The following is a 13,578-nucleotide window of genomic DNA, read 5'->3' as shown; positions in this document are numbered from 1 at the left end:
CACGCGCCTCACTCCTTCTGCCTGAAGTTCACCCCTGCAAGCTGGTGGGGAGGGGGCTCCTTTCAGCTGCTGGCCCCTGCACCAAGGAGACAGGCTGACGTGAGTCATGGCTCTGACCCTGCCGCTGGGCTCTCTTCTTCCGTAGGGGGTGGGGTGGGCAGGTGCAGCCAGGCCAAGTGCCGGTGTGTGGTTGGGCTGCAGGGCTGGTCCTTTGGGGGCGGGGCGTGGAGTGGCTGCTCTGCTGGACCTTCCAGCAGTGCTTTTGCGAGTCCTGCCTCTTCCCCCAGGCTTGTCCGTGCAGGCCAGGGCTCCCCCCCCCCCACCTGCTGTGCTGCCCTCAGTCCGGGGGCGGCCCCGTACATGACCCCCTGAGCTGGGCTGTGGGGCGGGTCCCCGGGGGGCCTCTTCTTCACTGGGGGGGTTGCAAGTGCCACGGGACAGGTCCGCAGGGGCCGGAACACGCAAGACGACTCCCTCCTGGGCGGGGGGGGGGGAACCTTTTGCCCAAAGCTGAACCTTCCCCCCCCCCCGCGCTGTCAGCTCTGTTGTGGCTCTTGCCGTGAGACGGGGGGGGGGGTGCAGTGACCTCTGGCGCATCTGCGGGCCATTAAAGTCTCTCTCCCCACCCCCACAATGGTGTAAAGTTGTGCTGGTTACAGCGGCTGTGGAGAACTGGAGAATCCCTGGGAAGCCCCCCCCCCGTGACCCCCCCTCTCTCCCCTTAAGCCGCGGGTGGCCAAGAGGGGCCGAGTCCGCCGCAAAGGCCTCCAAACGGCCCCTGTCCCAGGCGGCGGGCACGTGGGGGGGGGTGGAGGCCCGGGGCTAGGCAGGCAGCGTCGCCCGGGAGGTTGGGGCTGTCGTCCGTCCGGTCCTGCGCCTGGGAAAGGGGGATCCTATGATGGCCCAAGCGCCGTTGCGAGGGCTGCGCACTCTGCACATGCCCAGGCGGCTGCCCTTGGGGCCGAGGAGGAGAGGCGGAATCCGGAGGGTGCCCCCCCGCGCCTGGAGCCCCGTCGTCGCCCGGGAAGGCCGGCCTTGCTCAGAGGAGACTGACCCGCCGCCGCGCGGGTGGGGGAGGGGCCGGCGGGAGCCCCCGGCGGGGCGGGGCGGGGCGGGGCTTGGCTCAGGCGCCGGCTAGACCCCCGAGGAGCGCGGGCCGCCGTCGAGAACGCGGAAGGAGGAGGCCGGCGGCGCCTGCCGGACGATGGTGCTGGTGCGGGACGCCCCGTCGTCGCCCGAGGCCCGGGAGGAGGCGGCGGCGACCCCCGACCGCTCCCCCGCCTCTCCTCCCCCGGGCCGCGGGGCCCCAGGCGGCCGACCCGGGCCCAGCCCTCCGGCCCCTCCGCCGCCGCCGCCTGCCCGGAGCCCGACGCCCGCCCGTCGCAAGCTGCGCACCTTCCACTGGGAGGTGCTGCCGGCCGAGCGGGTGCGCGGGGGCCGAAGCAGCCTCTGGACCACGCCGGGCGGCGGCAGCAGCAGGCCGGGCGGCTTCGGCCTGGACCGGCGCTTGCTGGACGAGCTCTTCGGGCAGCCGTCGGGAGCGGCCGGGGGGAGCCTGCGTGGTCCGTCCGCCCACCAGGTGAGGAAGGGGCGGGAGAGGCCCGACGTGGCGGGGAGTCCTGGCGGCCGGGAGCCCCCTCCCCGTGAACCGTGACTCCACCCCGGGGCTGCCGTCGGGCCGGGGCTGTTGGCTGGCTGGCTGTTGCCCGGCTCCTATGGCCGCCTCCGCTCCGGCCTGCGCTTTTGGCGGGCGGCTGCTCGGTCGGCCTGCCTTCGGAGGGACGGGACGGGCGGTTCCTCCCCCTCGGTCTTCAGGTGACTCGGTTGCTCTGGAGTCTTGACGGGGGGGGCGGGGGCGGGGTCTGCTCCTGTCTGTGGCGGCGGCGCCCCACTGCCCGCTTCTGCCCAGGATGAACAAACTGCCTGAGAAGACGGTCTCTCCCTTGTTCTGGGGCCCCCACCACTGCCCCCCATTAACCGGGTCATCATTGCTGGATAGGAATAGATCTAAGGTAGTTGGTCCTCTTCCGCCTTCTGGACCATGAAGCTGCCCGCCGGGCCAGGGAGGAATCTGTTGGTCTTGTAGTCTTGACAGCAGAGTTGGATTCCCAGCAAATATCAGGTAATTGAAATCTCCCATTACTGCTACCGGGACCTTCTTTCTGAACCTTTGGCCATCTGTTCCAAGAAGGCATCGTCCAGCTCTTCAGTCTGGCTTGGGGGGTCTGTGAGAGACCCCTGCCATGAGATCACTCTTGTTTCTCTTCCCCTGAATTTGTACCCAGCTGCTGTAAGCCTGGCTTCCAGGATTTAAGTCCTGGACCTGCTCACAGGTGCAATCACCCCTGACTTGCCATGCTACTCCTCCTCCTCCTTTCCTAGTGGGTCTGTTTTTCTAAATATATGTGATGCCCCTCCACTATTACATTCCGACCACGAGACTCGTCCCACCACCAGGTTTCAGTGCTGCCCGTTATCCCATATTTGCTTTGCCCGGTTAAGAGGTTAAGTTGGTCTTGTTTATTTCCCGTGCTCTTGTTCATTAGTGTAGAGACATCTAGGACCGCGGTTCATTCCCCACGGCTGCTTCTTAAAGCAGTGGCGTAGTGAGGTTAAGAGCTCATGTATCTAATCTGGAGGAACCGGGTTTGATTCGCCTGAGCTGTGGAGGCTTCTCTGGGGAATTCAGATTAGCCTGTGCACTCCCACACATGCCAGCTGGGTGACCTTGGGCTAGTCACAGCTTTTAGGAGCTCTCTCAGCCCCACCCACCTCACAGGGTGTTGTTGTGAGGGGGGAAGGGCAAGGAGATTGTCAGCCCCTTTGAGTCTCCTGCAGGAGAAAAAGGGGGGATATAAATCCAAACTCCTCCTCCTCCTCCTCCTCTTCTTCTTTTTCTTCTTTTTCTTTTTCTTCTTCTTCAGGGTTCTTGTCTGTATCACCTTCAGACTATTATCTCTAGCACTTGATGCACTCCTGCCTGCTTGAATATTGTCTCTCTCTCCTAGCATTTATTTATTTTTTATTTATTTATTATTTAAACTTTTATACCGCCCCATCCCCTGAGGGATGGCCAATTGGCCATGCTGGCAGGGGCTGATGGGAATTGTAGTCCATAACATCTGGAGTGCCAAAGGTTCGCCACCACGGCCCCAGTGGCCGACAGCAGCAACAGTATCCGACTCAGCTGGCCTCTCTCCTCCTCCCTCTTCCTTCCTGCCCCTTTTTCTGTTTGTTTTGTGCCCTTGATTCATTTGCTTTCCCTCCTGATTGGTCTCCTGCCTGTTAGTTCTGGGGTGCAGAGATTATGTTTTTACCTCTGGTTGATTTTAATGTTGTAAATCGTAGCTGTTGTAACCTGCTCTCAGCCTGTTCAAAGGGGAAGATGACGTAGAAGTCAAATAAATTAATAAATATTTTTGCTTAAATGGAAATAATTTTGGCAACGATTAATATGCTATTGTGCGTTGAAGGACAATACACTATCCAAGAGTTCACTGTTTTCATTGTTAACAACTTTAACTTCATGTCCAGATAAAGATGACAGTAGAATGGTATATGAATCCGCCATTTTCTGGACCGTCTTTGTTATGGAATGCTGTGCTTGGGTCCTAGAGCCCTGGGCTGAGAACTAGGTCGGCACTAGGACCCCCAAGTGGAGCAAACTAGAACACAGAAAGTCCAGGAAATGGTGGATTAATTCACAAATCTCCTGTTATCTTTCGTTGAGAAAAAGCGTAGTGTGATGTATGAGCATGTTTCTGTCCAATTATTATATTTTCTTTTGCACACTCTGGCATTTTTTCCCTATTTCTCCAGCCTCTCAAATGGCATAAAATACCATTTTCTCAAAAATAAGCCCTTCCCCAAAAATAAGCCCTACCACGATTTTTGGAGAATTCTTGAAATATAAGCCCTACTCCAAAAATAAGCTCTGGTTACAGATTCCCCAGCACAGCTGATCTGATCTGGGGGCTCAAAATCATGGGGAAAAAATAAGACATCCCCTGAAAATAATCCCTAACGCATCTTTTGGAGCAAAGATTAATATAAGACCCTTCTTATTTTCGGGGAAATAGGGTAGGGGGCTTGTGCTATGCTGGCCAAGGGGCAACAGTTTGGAACCCTTTCTCAAGTATTGAGGATACTTCCAGTTTTCATACAGAAAACACAGTCATTTATGTATTCAAATTCCATAAGTACTCCAAAGAGTACAATTGTACATATTAATTAAGTTATAACGGTTGCATTCTATGTTTTTAAATCAGTGAAAGAAGTTTAGATTTGCTATGTAGGTGGATGTTTCATATATTTCCATTTCAAGTTTTTTTTTACAAAAAGTATTGTTTTTCCCTGCAACTTGAACATTTATAGAAATCTTATATTTCTAGATCCTGTGGGCCTACTTGGCAAAGTTGTCCAAAGGACTGCTGTCCAAAGGATGGTAGAAGCATCACTCAGAAACACCCCCCCCCCACACACACACACACACCCAACCCTTGACTCCACCTCTAAATGCGCCTGTGAATGTGCAGGGGGTCTCCAAATCAGTTCTCCTCTCAGCTGCCCAGGAAGGGGGGGGGGTGCAGAGACCAGCTCGGATCTTCCCCTTTGGGCTGAGCCCCTTTTCTCCAGTGCAAAATATTTTGGCTGGCAGGTGGGGGGATTCCTTGCCCTGGCCCACAGGAGAGACAATGTGAAGGTGCCTTACCTATGGGCGTGTGTGGCTTTTCCTCTATGTATGTGCTTGACTCACCTGCCTGAATGGAGAGTGGCCAGGTGCCGTGGGTGGGTGCGTGGGCAGGGCAGGGCAGGGCCCCTCACTCCTCACTGCCTTGAACATAAATAGGCCGAGGTCAGTGGGGGAGGGGCTCTCCGGAAGCTTGCCCTCTGCCCAGCCCCAGTGGATCAGCCTGCTGAGACCTCCAGCTCTGAGCCAACCGGGTGGCCTGCTGAGTCTGTGGCGCTCTGTTTCCAGCCACAGTAGCCAGGAAGGGAATGGCTCGGCAGTCAGAGGTGGCATCTCCAGCGCACAAAGGTTCTGGTGCGCGTGTGTTGTGGCTGAGCGCCCTTGGTGGAACCGTGCGCCACGGATTTGCAGAACCTTCTCAAAGTCATCGAAGTTTGTCAGCTCCCGAAGTGAAGGAGGCCTGCTGGGTTAGGGGGAAGAATGGTGCAGATCATTTCCTTTGGCAGCCCCGCCTCCTGCTCGTGCTTCAGAAAAGAGGGAGAGGTTTGCTGTCTGCGCCGGGCATCATTTTCTCTGGCACGACCTCTCCCCGTCCCAGCTGGCCTTTCTCTACACCAGAGAGCCCTAAACGCTCCTGTTCCACACAGAGAGAATGTTTCTCCAGTCCAGGGGCCTGCAGCTGTGGCTCTCCAGATGTTCATGGACTACAGTTCCCATCAGCCCCTGCCAGCATGGAATTTGTAGTCCATGAACATCTGGAGAGCCACAGGTTGCAGGCCCCTGCTCCAGTCCCCCCCTTGATGCTTTTCCAGCTGTGGGATGTTCTTTTTGAGATGGTGCCTCCAGAAGTGCATCCCATTTTCCTGCTTCAGTGACATTTGTATTGATTTTTCTCCCCAAACTTAAAAAAAAAAATTGCAAAGCAAAACTCTGCCAAATTAAGCCAAGGAATGAAAAGGCAACATTTTGGTTCCCCAAAAGGGAGGGAGGCAGCTGCCACTGCTCGGCTGTGTGTGCAGAGATGAGTGGCGCTTCCAGGGTGGCTGCAGGCGAGCGGGCAGGTTGTCCTTCTCCTCACCTGGGCTGCCTCCCCCCCCCCCCAACTCCCACAGGCCTCTCTGCTGGACTCCAAAAGGATTCTGAACCTGGGCATCTTCCTGAAGCAGTTCAAAAGGTAGAGTGGAGGCCCGGGGGGTGGGGGTGGGGGGGAGCCTGAGCCCCTGCTGGAGGGCTCTGGGTCAGGGGGGCCCCTCCTGTGGGCTGGGTGCGGAGGGTCCCCCCACAGTGCCTGCCTGCCTGCCAGCCACCGCTGTCCCTCCCCCCAGGCCTGTGCAAGCAATCGTGGCCGACATCCGGGATGGAGCCGGGGCTCTCTATGGGGCAGAGAAGCTGCTGGAGCTGACCAAGCTGCTGCCCGACGGGGAAGAGGTGAGCAGCAGGGGAGGAGTGGGGAGGGGCCGGGGCCGCTGCTTTGCTCCCCAGCGGGAGTGACCCGCTTGCTTCTGTTTGGGAAGGTCCAGAGGCTGCTGGCGTTCCAGGGGAGCCCGAGCCAGCTCTCCGAGGCCGAGGTCTTCGCCCTGCTGCTGGTCCAGGTGCCCAGGTGAGGGCGGGGGGGGGGGGGGGCCGGTGTGGCGAGGGGGGCCCTTCCTGGCACTGCTCTGGCAGGGGGCCCCATGCTGCCTTTGCCTTTCCCAGCTATGCCCACCGCTTGGAGCTGCTGGTGCTGAAGGAGGAGTTCTTCCCGCATCTCAGTGCCCTGCGGTCGGCCATCCAGACCATGGCAGAGGCAGCTGCAGGTGGGCAAAGTTGGGGGGGCTGGGGGGGGGGCTCTGGGCTGGACTGTTCTGTCCTGAGAGACTCGGGCGTGGGCCTGATGGGCCCTCCTCGGGGTGAGGGGGGGCTCCGCTGTGCTTGCGAAAGTGCAAAATACAAAGGGATGGGGGTGGGTGGGTTGCGCTCCAGTCTGCCTTGTGGGGGCTGGGGGTGGCCAGGGGGGGGCTCCCCATTGCTCTTCCTTGCCCCACCCCCTATCAACAGGTCAGCACCTCAGTCCCCAGACTGTGGGGAGGGCAAAGATGTCCCCACGCAGCCCCTCCCCCTCCCTCCCCCACAGAGCTGCTGGGCTGCGAAGAGCTCCATGACGTCATCCGGCTGGTCCTGGAGGCTGGCAACTACATGAATGAGGTACCCGGCTCGGGATGGACAGAGCGGGGCAACCTGGGCAGGAGACAACCCCTCCTCCAGCCGCTTAGGCCTGGGCCAGGGGCTCCTTCGGCTGGCCAGGGACCCGGAGGAGCTGGCAGTGGGGCTCTGGGCCTTGGGGCTCTGGGGGCCAGAGGTGCGCGTCTGTGCAAGGGGGGGCTCTGGCCGGGGGCTGTCCCACTGGCGGCTTCCCGTTTTCGTGCCCCACCCGCAGGGAGGCTACGCCGGCTCTGCCCTCGGCTTCCACATGTCTTCGCTGCTCCGGCTGGCCGACACCAAAGCCAACAGGCCTGGCGTGGACTTGCTGCACTTCGTGGCGCTGGTGAGTCGTGGGGGGCGCTTGGCGATTCCCTGCTCCGCTCGTGGCCCACCTGGCGTTCTCCAGTCAGTCCCAAAGGGAAGGGAAAGGAAGCGGTTTGGAGGCTCGCCACGTTGGGGGCCCTCTTTGGAGAGCAGGCCGGCCGTGGGCATCAAAGGTTGGGTGGGGCTGTTCCTAAAACCAGGGGCAGGAGGCGGCCATGTTGGTCGGCAGCGGAAGAGCTGGAGTCGAATCCAGGAGTGCCTGAGAGTGGGGGTGCCATCCTCCAGGGGGCACCTGGGGACCCTCCAAAATTACAGCTCTTTGCCAGACGACAGAGACCAGTTTGCCTGGGGGAAAGGGCTGCCTCGGAAGGGGGGGCTCTCTGGTATTGCACCCCCGTCCCACATAGGATCCACCCCTTAAAGTGCCAGGAGTTTCTCCGCCTGTATCTGTCAGCCCTGCTCCTCACCCGCCACTGGTGGTGGGAGGGGTGGGATCTGGGAGCCCCACCAGAGCGACCAACCAGGTTTTGGGGGGGGGTGAGCTTTTGAGAACCAGACCAAGGCACCCTGGGGTTCAGAAGCTTGTGCACCCCAAATCTTCTTGGTCTCTAAGGAGCCGTTTCCCAGGGTCTCTGGGGGAGCAGAGTCTGTGGGAGGGAACTGCTAAGAAAGTGCTGATTCTGTTTCCCGGGGGGGGGGACCTGACTTTGGGCTGCCCCCTCTGAACCCTGAGCACATGGGATGGCGAAGGAGCCTGTGAGCCTTGGAGAGGCACGGTGAAGTCTCGGCAGGGCTTTCTTAGAAATAAGTCATGCCAGACCAGTGGCGTACCGCCTAAGGCACAGGTGTCAAACTCGCGGCCCTCCAGATGTTATGGACTACAGTTCCCATCATCCCCTGCCAGCATGAGCTGGCAGGGGATGATGGGAATTGTAGTCCATAACATCTGGAGGGGCACGAGTTTGACACCTATGGCCTAAGGAGACATGGGGCTACCCATGTCGCTGGGCGAACGGCCATTCATGCCAGCGGGAACCGTGCACATTCAGGCGTAATGATGTCAGACATCTGAGGCCATCAGAAAGAGCCGGCTGGATCAGACCAGAGTCCAGCCAGCCCAGCACTCTGCTCCTCGCAGGGAGGGGCCCACCGGATGTCCCTGGTGATACCTCTGCCGCTTCTCGTTGCCTGGGAGCCGGACCTTGGGGCCGCTGTGTGATGACCCCCTGCCCTTCAGCTTCCCGCCCTCCAGCTGGGGGGGCCTCTTTACCTGCAAAGCAGCAAGCAGGATGACAGGACGTAGATACTGCCAGGCATGTGAATGAGGCAGGACGCAGGACAGAAGCCCCAGACTCTGACAGGAAGCCCAGTCTCTGGGGGGTGAATCAAGGCCTGAGTGGCCGGCTGAACCCAGGGGTGAGGCTTTGTGGCTTCCCATCGGCCTGGAGGGAGGTGACGGGTCGGATGCCTCAGAGTTCTGTTTTGGGCCTGGTGCCGTTTAACAGCTTTATAGATGACTTAGAGAAGGGAGCGCAGAAAGGTGCGCATCAAGTCTGGATGACGCTGAACTGGGGGGGGGGGGTTCAATACCTTGGAAGGCAGAGCTGGGATGCAGTTGGGCTTCGACAGGAGGCAGGACTGGGCCCAGGCAAGTTAAAGGGCGTTTAATGAGTATGAAGTGTTGCACTTAAGTAATACAAAAGATCAGTTTTATAAATATTGGATGCGTAGAAATGCCTGTGGAAAGGATTCAGGGGTTCTAGTGTCGCCCCGGAGCCCTCTGGCCCCGGCCACTCCCTGGCCTCTGGCTCCCATTTCCCAGAGGGGTGACTAGCTGCCCTTCTTGGAGTGGGGTGGGGAAGGGGGAGAATGGCTGCAGTTGGGGGCTGTAGGGGAAGGAGGGCAGCCCTTTCGCCACAAAGGCATTTTGGCCCCCTTGCTGACGCAGGCAGAGATAAGCCCCTCGCAGAATGGCTGTCCTTCGCTGCCCAACCTCAGCCCTTTCCTTGCTGGGCTTTCCGTAATGAGACCTTGGACCAACTTTTCAGCAGCTTGGAAAATGTCATCTCTCAGGTGGGGGAACAGGAGCCCCTTGTTTGGGGTCTGCACGGCTACTGGGAGCTTCTGGACCCGGTCTGCACAGCAGCTCAGCAGGGTGGCTCTTGGGGAGGCGGAAGGGAAGGGAAGGGGGCTCAGCTGGCCCAGCGCAGGCCCAGACTCCGGAGCCACCTCTCGCACCAGCGGCCTCCAAAGAGCGACTGACTCAGGGACGCTTTCCCTTTGCTTTGCGCAGGAGGCGGAGAAGAAAGACCCGCGACTTCTCTTCTTCCCCAGGAAGCTCCCCCATGTTGGGCCGGCCTCGCGGTAAGGAGGGCACCCCCTTCCCTTCTCTGCCTGGGCGCGGGTGGGGGTGGTGGTCCTGCTCGCTCTGGGAGGCCTGGCCGTTGGGCTTCCGGAGGCTTCATGCCGTAGAGTAGAAGATGGCTGACATGACCGCCGGTTTCCTGGCATTTCACCTGGGCCAGAAGTGACCTCCCAAAACTGCCCAAGGGGACTTGAACCAAGTCACTGTTCATGTATCTGTTTGCATTTATTCCCCTCTTTTTGTGACCTGGGTGTGGTTTTGCCCACAGCCCTTGAATTGGTCCAGGGCGGCAGGAGTGTGGGGAGTGCAGAGGCGTACACGCCTTTTGGTCATTGGGGGGGGGCGGGCGAGCCCCACCCTTTATGCAGGTTGTGGGGGTGGGGCTCAGAGCACCCACAGAGGGGGTGCCCAGAGAAGGGGTTGTATTCGGGCGCCATCCCCCCCATACGCATCTGGGGGGGTGGGAGAGAGAGGTTTAAGTTTGAGAGATCTTCTTATTTTGAACATCCCTCCACCCGCCCACCCGCCCCCACAGGAGATTATGACCCAATGGGCCAAGTGCCCTTCTGCCGGTCCCTCCCACCCCCTCCCCGGCGAAATAGATGTGAGTGCTTTCCTGCCCCTGGCTCCAGTCGAGCACAGCCAGGCTGGCCGGGCACAGGGGACGGGGCGCTCCTTCCCACAGTCCTTTCAGGCAAGAAGACAGCTGCAGCGAAGGGTTCCAGCAACACCTTGTCAGGAGAAGTCGGTGCCGCCACCCACGAGGCCCTGGGGTCAGGGGAGGAGCCACCCCCAGCCACACCCCCAGCTGCCTGGTGGGTGCTGGGCGCACCGACTCCTGATTGGCGGAGGAGGCAGAGGCACTCCTTGGCAGGAAGACCTGACCCTGCAGCGGCAGCAGCAGCATCCCTGTCCATATCCGGCCTGCCGGATGGACAAAGCCGACCTCTGACTGGATAGAGCCATTCCAGGCCTTGGTGGATATTCGGTGGGCTTTCACCGATGACCACCTCCAGGGCTTGGGGGAGCCCCCGGGGGGGTGGGGGGGGTGGGGTCTCTCGTAGGCCACTTTGCAGCTGGAGGATCTTCTGCATAGGCCCAGTGAGAGGTCTGGACATCCGCGCCCCCGAATCAGCAGGGCCCAGGGAGGTCTTGAATGCTGCAGAGGGAGGGGGCTGGGCTGATCTTTTGGGCAGAGGGGCACGTGGCGTTGCTGTGGGCAACAGGGGACGTTGGGACCGTCAGAACCCACCAACCTTGACGTCCCCAGTTGTGCCAGGAGGGTTTTCTCCCCGCGAGCAGACACAGAACGATGGGCTTTCTGGGAGGGTCCCTTTTGCTTGAGGGCCTGTCTGGACCCCTCCTGCGTGGCTGATGCCGACTGGCCCTTCCCAAGGGAGGGAGAGGGAAACTGCAGGGGACGCAGCTGGCCAACCCCGGGCCCAGGGGGGCTCCGTGATCCTGAGGCTGGCTCGGCCGCTAGAGGCCCAGTGGCCGAGTGCCCTTTTGGCTGGCTGCTGCCACCTTGCTGGAGCCCCTTGCTGCTGCTGCTGCCACCACCATCCCGGTGGCCTGTTATTGGCCCAAACAGTCAGTCCCCTGCTGGGTTTTTCTTTATAAAGTCCTTTAGAGGGGGTGGGCACACACCGTGACTGCCCAGAAAGGCTGCAATAGGGGGGGCACTCCTTCCGTTAGAGAGGGGGAGAGCTGGCTCTTAGTGCCCAGTGGAGCAAGGCCACGCTCCTCCCCCCAAGCAAAAAGAGCCTCCTCAGCGCTCCCCCCCCCCCCGCCCCGGGTTCCGTCCTGCAAGGATCCGCGTCTCTTCCCACCAGGATTGTGGGTCCAGAGGTTGCGGCGGAGCTGCATCGGCTGGGCCAGCGAGTCGTGGGGGCTCGGGAGGGGCTGGAGGCCCTGGACTTGAAGGCCCAGATGGAGCCGTTCCTGCACGTGGCGGAGGCGGAGCTGAGCCTTGTGGGGGCCTCGCTGGACGACCTGAAGCGAGCCACGGCCACGCTCTGCAACTTCTTCTGCGAGGAGCCAGAGGCCTTCAGCCTGGCCGAGTGCTGCCGCATCTTCCAGGCGTTTGGGGAGCGCTTCCTTCTCGCGGCTCAGGTGGGTGCTGCGCTGGGTTGTTGCCCGCAAAGAGTTGCCCCCCCCCGGTGGCCTCTCGTCCTCCCTCCCTGCTGCCTCCCTTCTCAGTGGGCCACCCTTATTTGAATGACCAGTGCAGTTGCCCAGTTTTTAGTGTGGCTGACCAGTATAGTCATGATGCAAGTTACTGGGAGGGAACTAGCAGAACGTGGCTGTGGGCAGTCGCCCTTCCACTGGCTTACTGTGTAGTTGTCTGTGTTGTCTGGGTTGTCTGTGTAGGGAACAGGGGCTCGGGGGGGGGGCGGTTTAAACCCCCCAGCTTGGGCCCTGGTGCCAAATTCCTGCTTTTCAGGGACAGACTGAACCTTGAGGAGATGTTGTGTGCCCTTTGCGCCCATTGGCTCTCCACTGGACAACCCCTAGGCCGGGGGGCGGGGGCATCTCCTTGCCCAAAAGCATGCTGGGGTAGCAGGGCGTAGCCCGCCCCATCCCCCTCAGGGGCCGGCCGGTCTGAACGGGAGGGCCAGGTGGCAGCCCTCCTCCTTTCCTCCTTCCCCACCGGCAGGAGAACCAGGCTCGGGAGGCGACGGAGCGGCGGCGCCAGCAGCAGGAGCAGGTGCGCCGGGAGAAGAGGCAGCGGCGCTCCATCGCCACGTGCTCCGCCCGGGATCCTGACCTGCTGGACATGCAGCTGGACCTGCTCTTCCTGGGGGCGCTTCGTCCTGGCCAGGGCGGCCGCTCCCTGCGGGGGCCTCACCCCTGCCCAGGCAGCCCCCAGCCCCGAGAGAGGCCGTTGCCCCCCAGGCGGAGGCACACGCTCACCCTGCTGTCCCCCGGCTCCCAGCCTTCCCTGCAAGAGCCGCCCACAGCAGCTCTCCCCGCGTCGGCTCCCCCCAGCAAGGCCAAGCGGGGCAGGCGCTTCGGACAGGGCCTCAAGGCGTTGCTGAGGTCGCCTCTGCTGGAGCCCTCCAAGGAGCTCCCTTCGCCAGGCGCCCCCCAGGGCCTCCGCTTCCCCACTCTTTTCCAAAGGAAGCTCCTCCCAGGGGCAGCAGCAGCAGCGACCCCCCCAGGATCCCCCCAGGAGGGCTCTGGGCTGGTGGGATTCTTCCGCAGGCTGAGCGTTGGAGATAAAGGACAGTCCCCGTCTGAGGGCTGAGGGGCCCCTGGCTGCTTGCCCAGGCGGGGGGGGGAGGCTGGGGAGGGGGAGACCAGGAGCAGGGGGTTCGGTGGGGGCTCCTGCCTGGTCCTACTGGGGCTTCTCTGCTCCGTCCAGCCTGCATCCCTTCCCCTTCCTTCCTCCCTTCCTTCCGGCCACTGGGATTGGAGCCTCTGGCCCCCCAGCCTCCGAGCACAGAGCGGGACCGCCCAGGTCTTCCCCATAACTCCTTGCCCCAGACAGCAGCAGCAGCAGCAGCAGCCCCCCCACCCCACCCCTGCCCAATATTGCTGCTCCAGAGTTTTTAAAAGCTCCCTCTCTTGTTTCTTTTTAAATGTGTTAATCTGAATAAATGGTTTGAGTCTTTACTGCCTGGGCTGGATTTGAGCAAAGTTGGAATCCTGGCTCCCACCTAATGCTGTTTTTTGGGGGGTGGGGGGTATCTCAGAGGGACTTTTCCATGACACGATTTTTAATGGTGGGGGTGGGGTGAGAAGAGGCAGGAAGGAAAATCCTTGCCACACTTTTGATGTCAACCAATCCCAGTGGTGCAAAGTGACGGAGGCCTTTGGTGGAGCACTTTCCCTATGAGGAGAGGCTGCAGCGTTTGGGGCTCTTTAGTTTGGAGAGGAGACGTCTGAGGGGGGAGAGGATTGAAGTCTGTAAAATTATGCCTGGGTTAGAAAATGTGGACAGAGAGAAATTTTTCTCTCTTTCTCGCAATCCTAGAACCAGGGGGCATCCATTGAAAATGCTGGGGGGAAGAATTAG

General features: G+C 60.5%; 1 protein-coding gene across 1 annotated transcript; it reads left to right on the top strand.

Annotated features, from left to right (window-relative positions):
- The first annotated feature begins 1,139 nt into the window (after positions 1 to 1,139).
- On the top strand, positions 1,140 to 13,175 carry LOC125431984 (FH2 domain-containing protein 1-like). Its single transcript, XM_048495256.1, has 10 exons — positions 1,140 to 1,579; positions 5,803 to 5,864; positions 6,016 to 6,118; positions 6,205 to 6,290; positions 6,386 to 6,486; positions 6,804 to 6,874; positions 7,107 to 7,214; positions 9,489 to 9,559; positions 11,393 to 11,672; positions 12,217 to 13,175. Exons 1-10 carry the CDS (start codon positions 1,205 to 1,207, stop codon positions 12,805 to 12,807), a joined length of 1,848 nt encoding a protein of 615 aa, XP_048351213.1. The 5' UTR covers positions 1,140 to 1,204; the 3' UTR covers positions 12,808 to 13,175.
- Positions 13,176 to 13,578: the final 403 nt, after the last annotated feature.

The sequence above is a fragment of the Sphaerodactylus townsendi genome, linkage group LG04 (genome assembly GCF_021028975.2).
Source record: "Sphaerodactylus townsendi isolate TG3544 linkage group LG04, MPM_Stown_v2.3, whole genome shotgun sequence".
In the NCBI taxonomy this organism is placed as follows: Eukaryota; Metazoa; Chordata; class Lepidosauria; order Squamata; family Sphaerodactylidae; genus Sphaerodactylus; species Sphaerodactylus townsendi.
The sequence above is the reverse complement of the archived record's forward strand: the minus strand, read 5'-3'. Positions and strand labels throughout refer to the sequence as shown.

Bases quoted from the DNA above. Each gene is read 5' to 3' on its own strand.
- LOC125431984 (XM_048495256.1), top strand. From the start codon at position 1,205: ATGGTGCTGGTGCGGGACGCCCCGTCGTCGCCCGAGGCCCGGGAGGAG. The intron at 1,580-5,802 runs GTGAGGAAGGGG...CAACTCCCACAG, and splicing joins GTGGTCCGTCCGCCCACCAG to GCCTCTCTGCTGGACTCCAA. The intron at 6,487-6,803 runs GTGGGCAAAGTT...CCTCCCCCACAG, and splicing joins CATGGCAGAGGCAGCTGCAG to AGCTGCTGGGCTGCGAAGAG.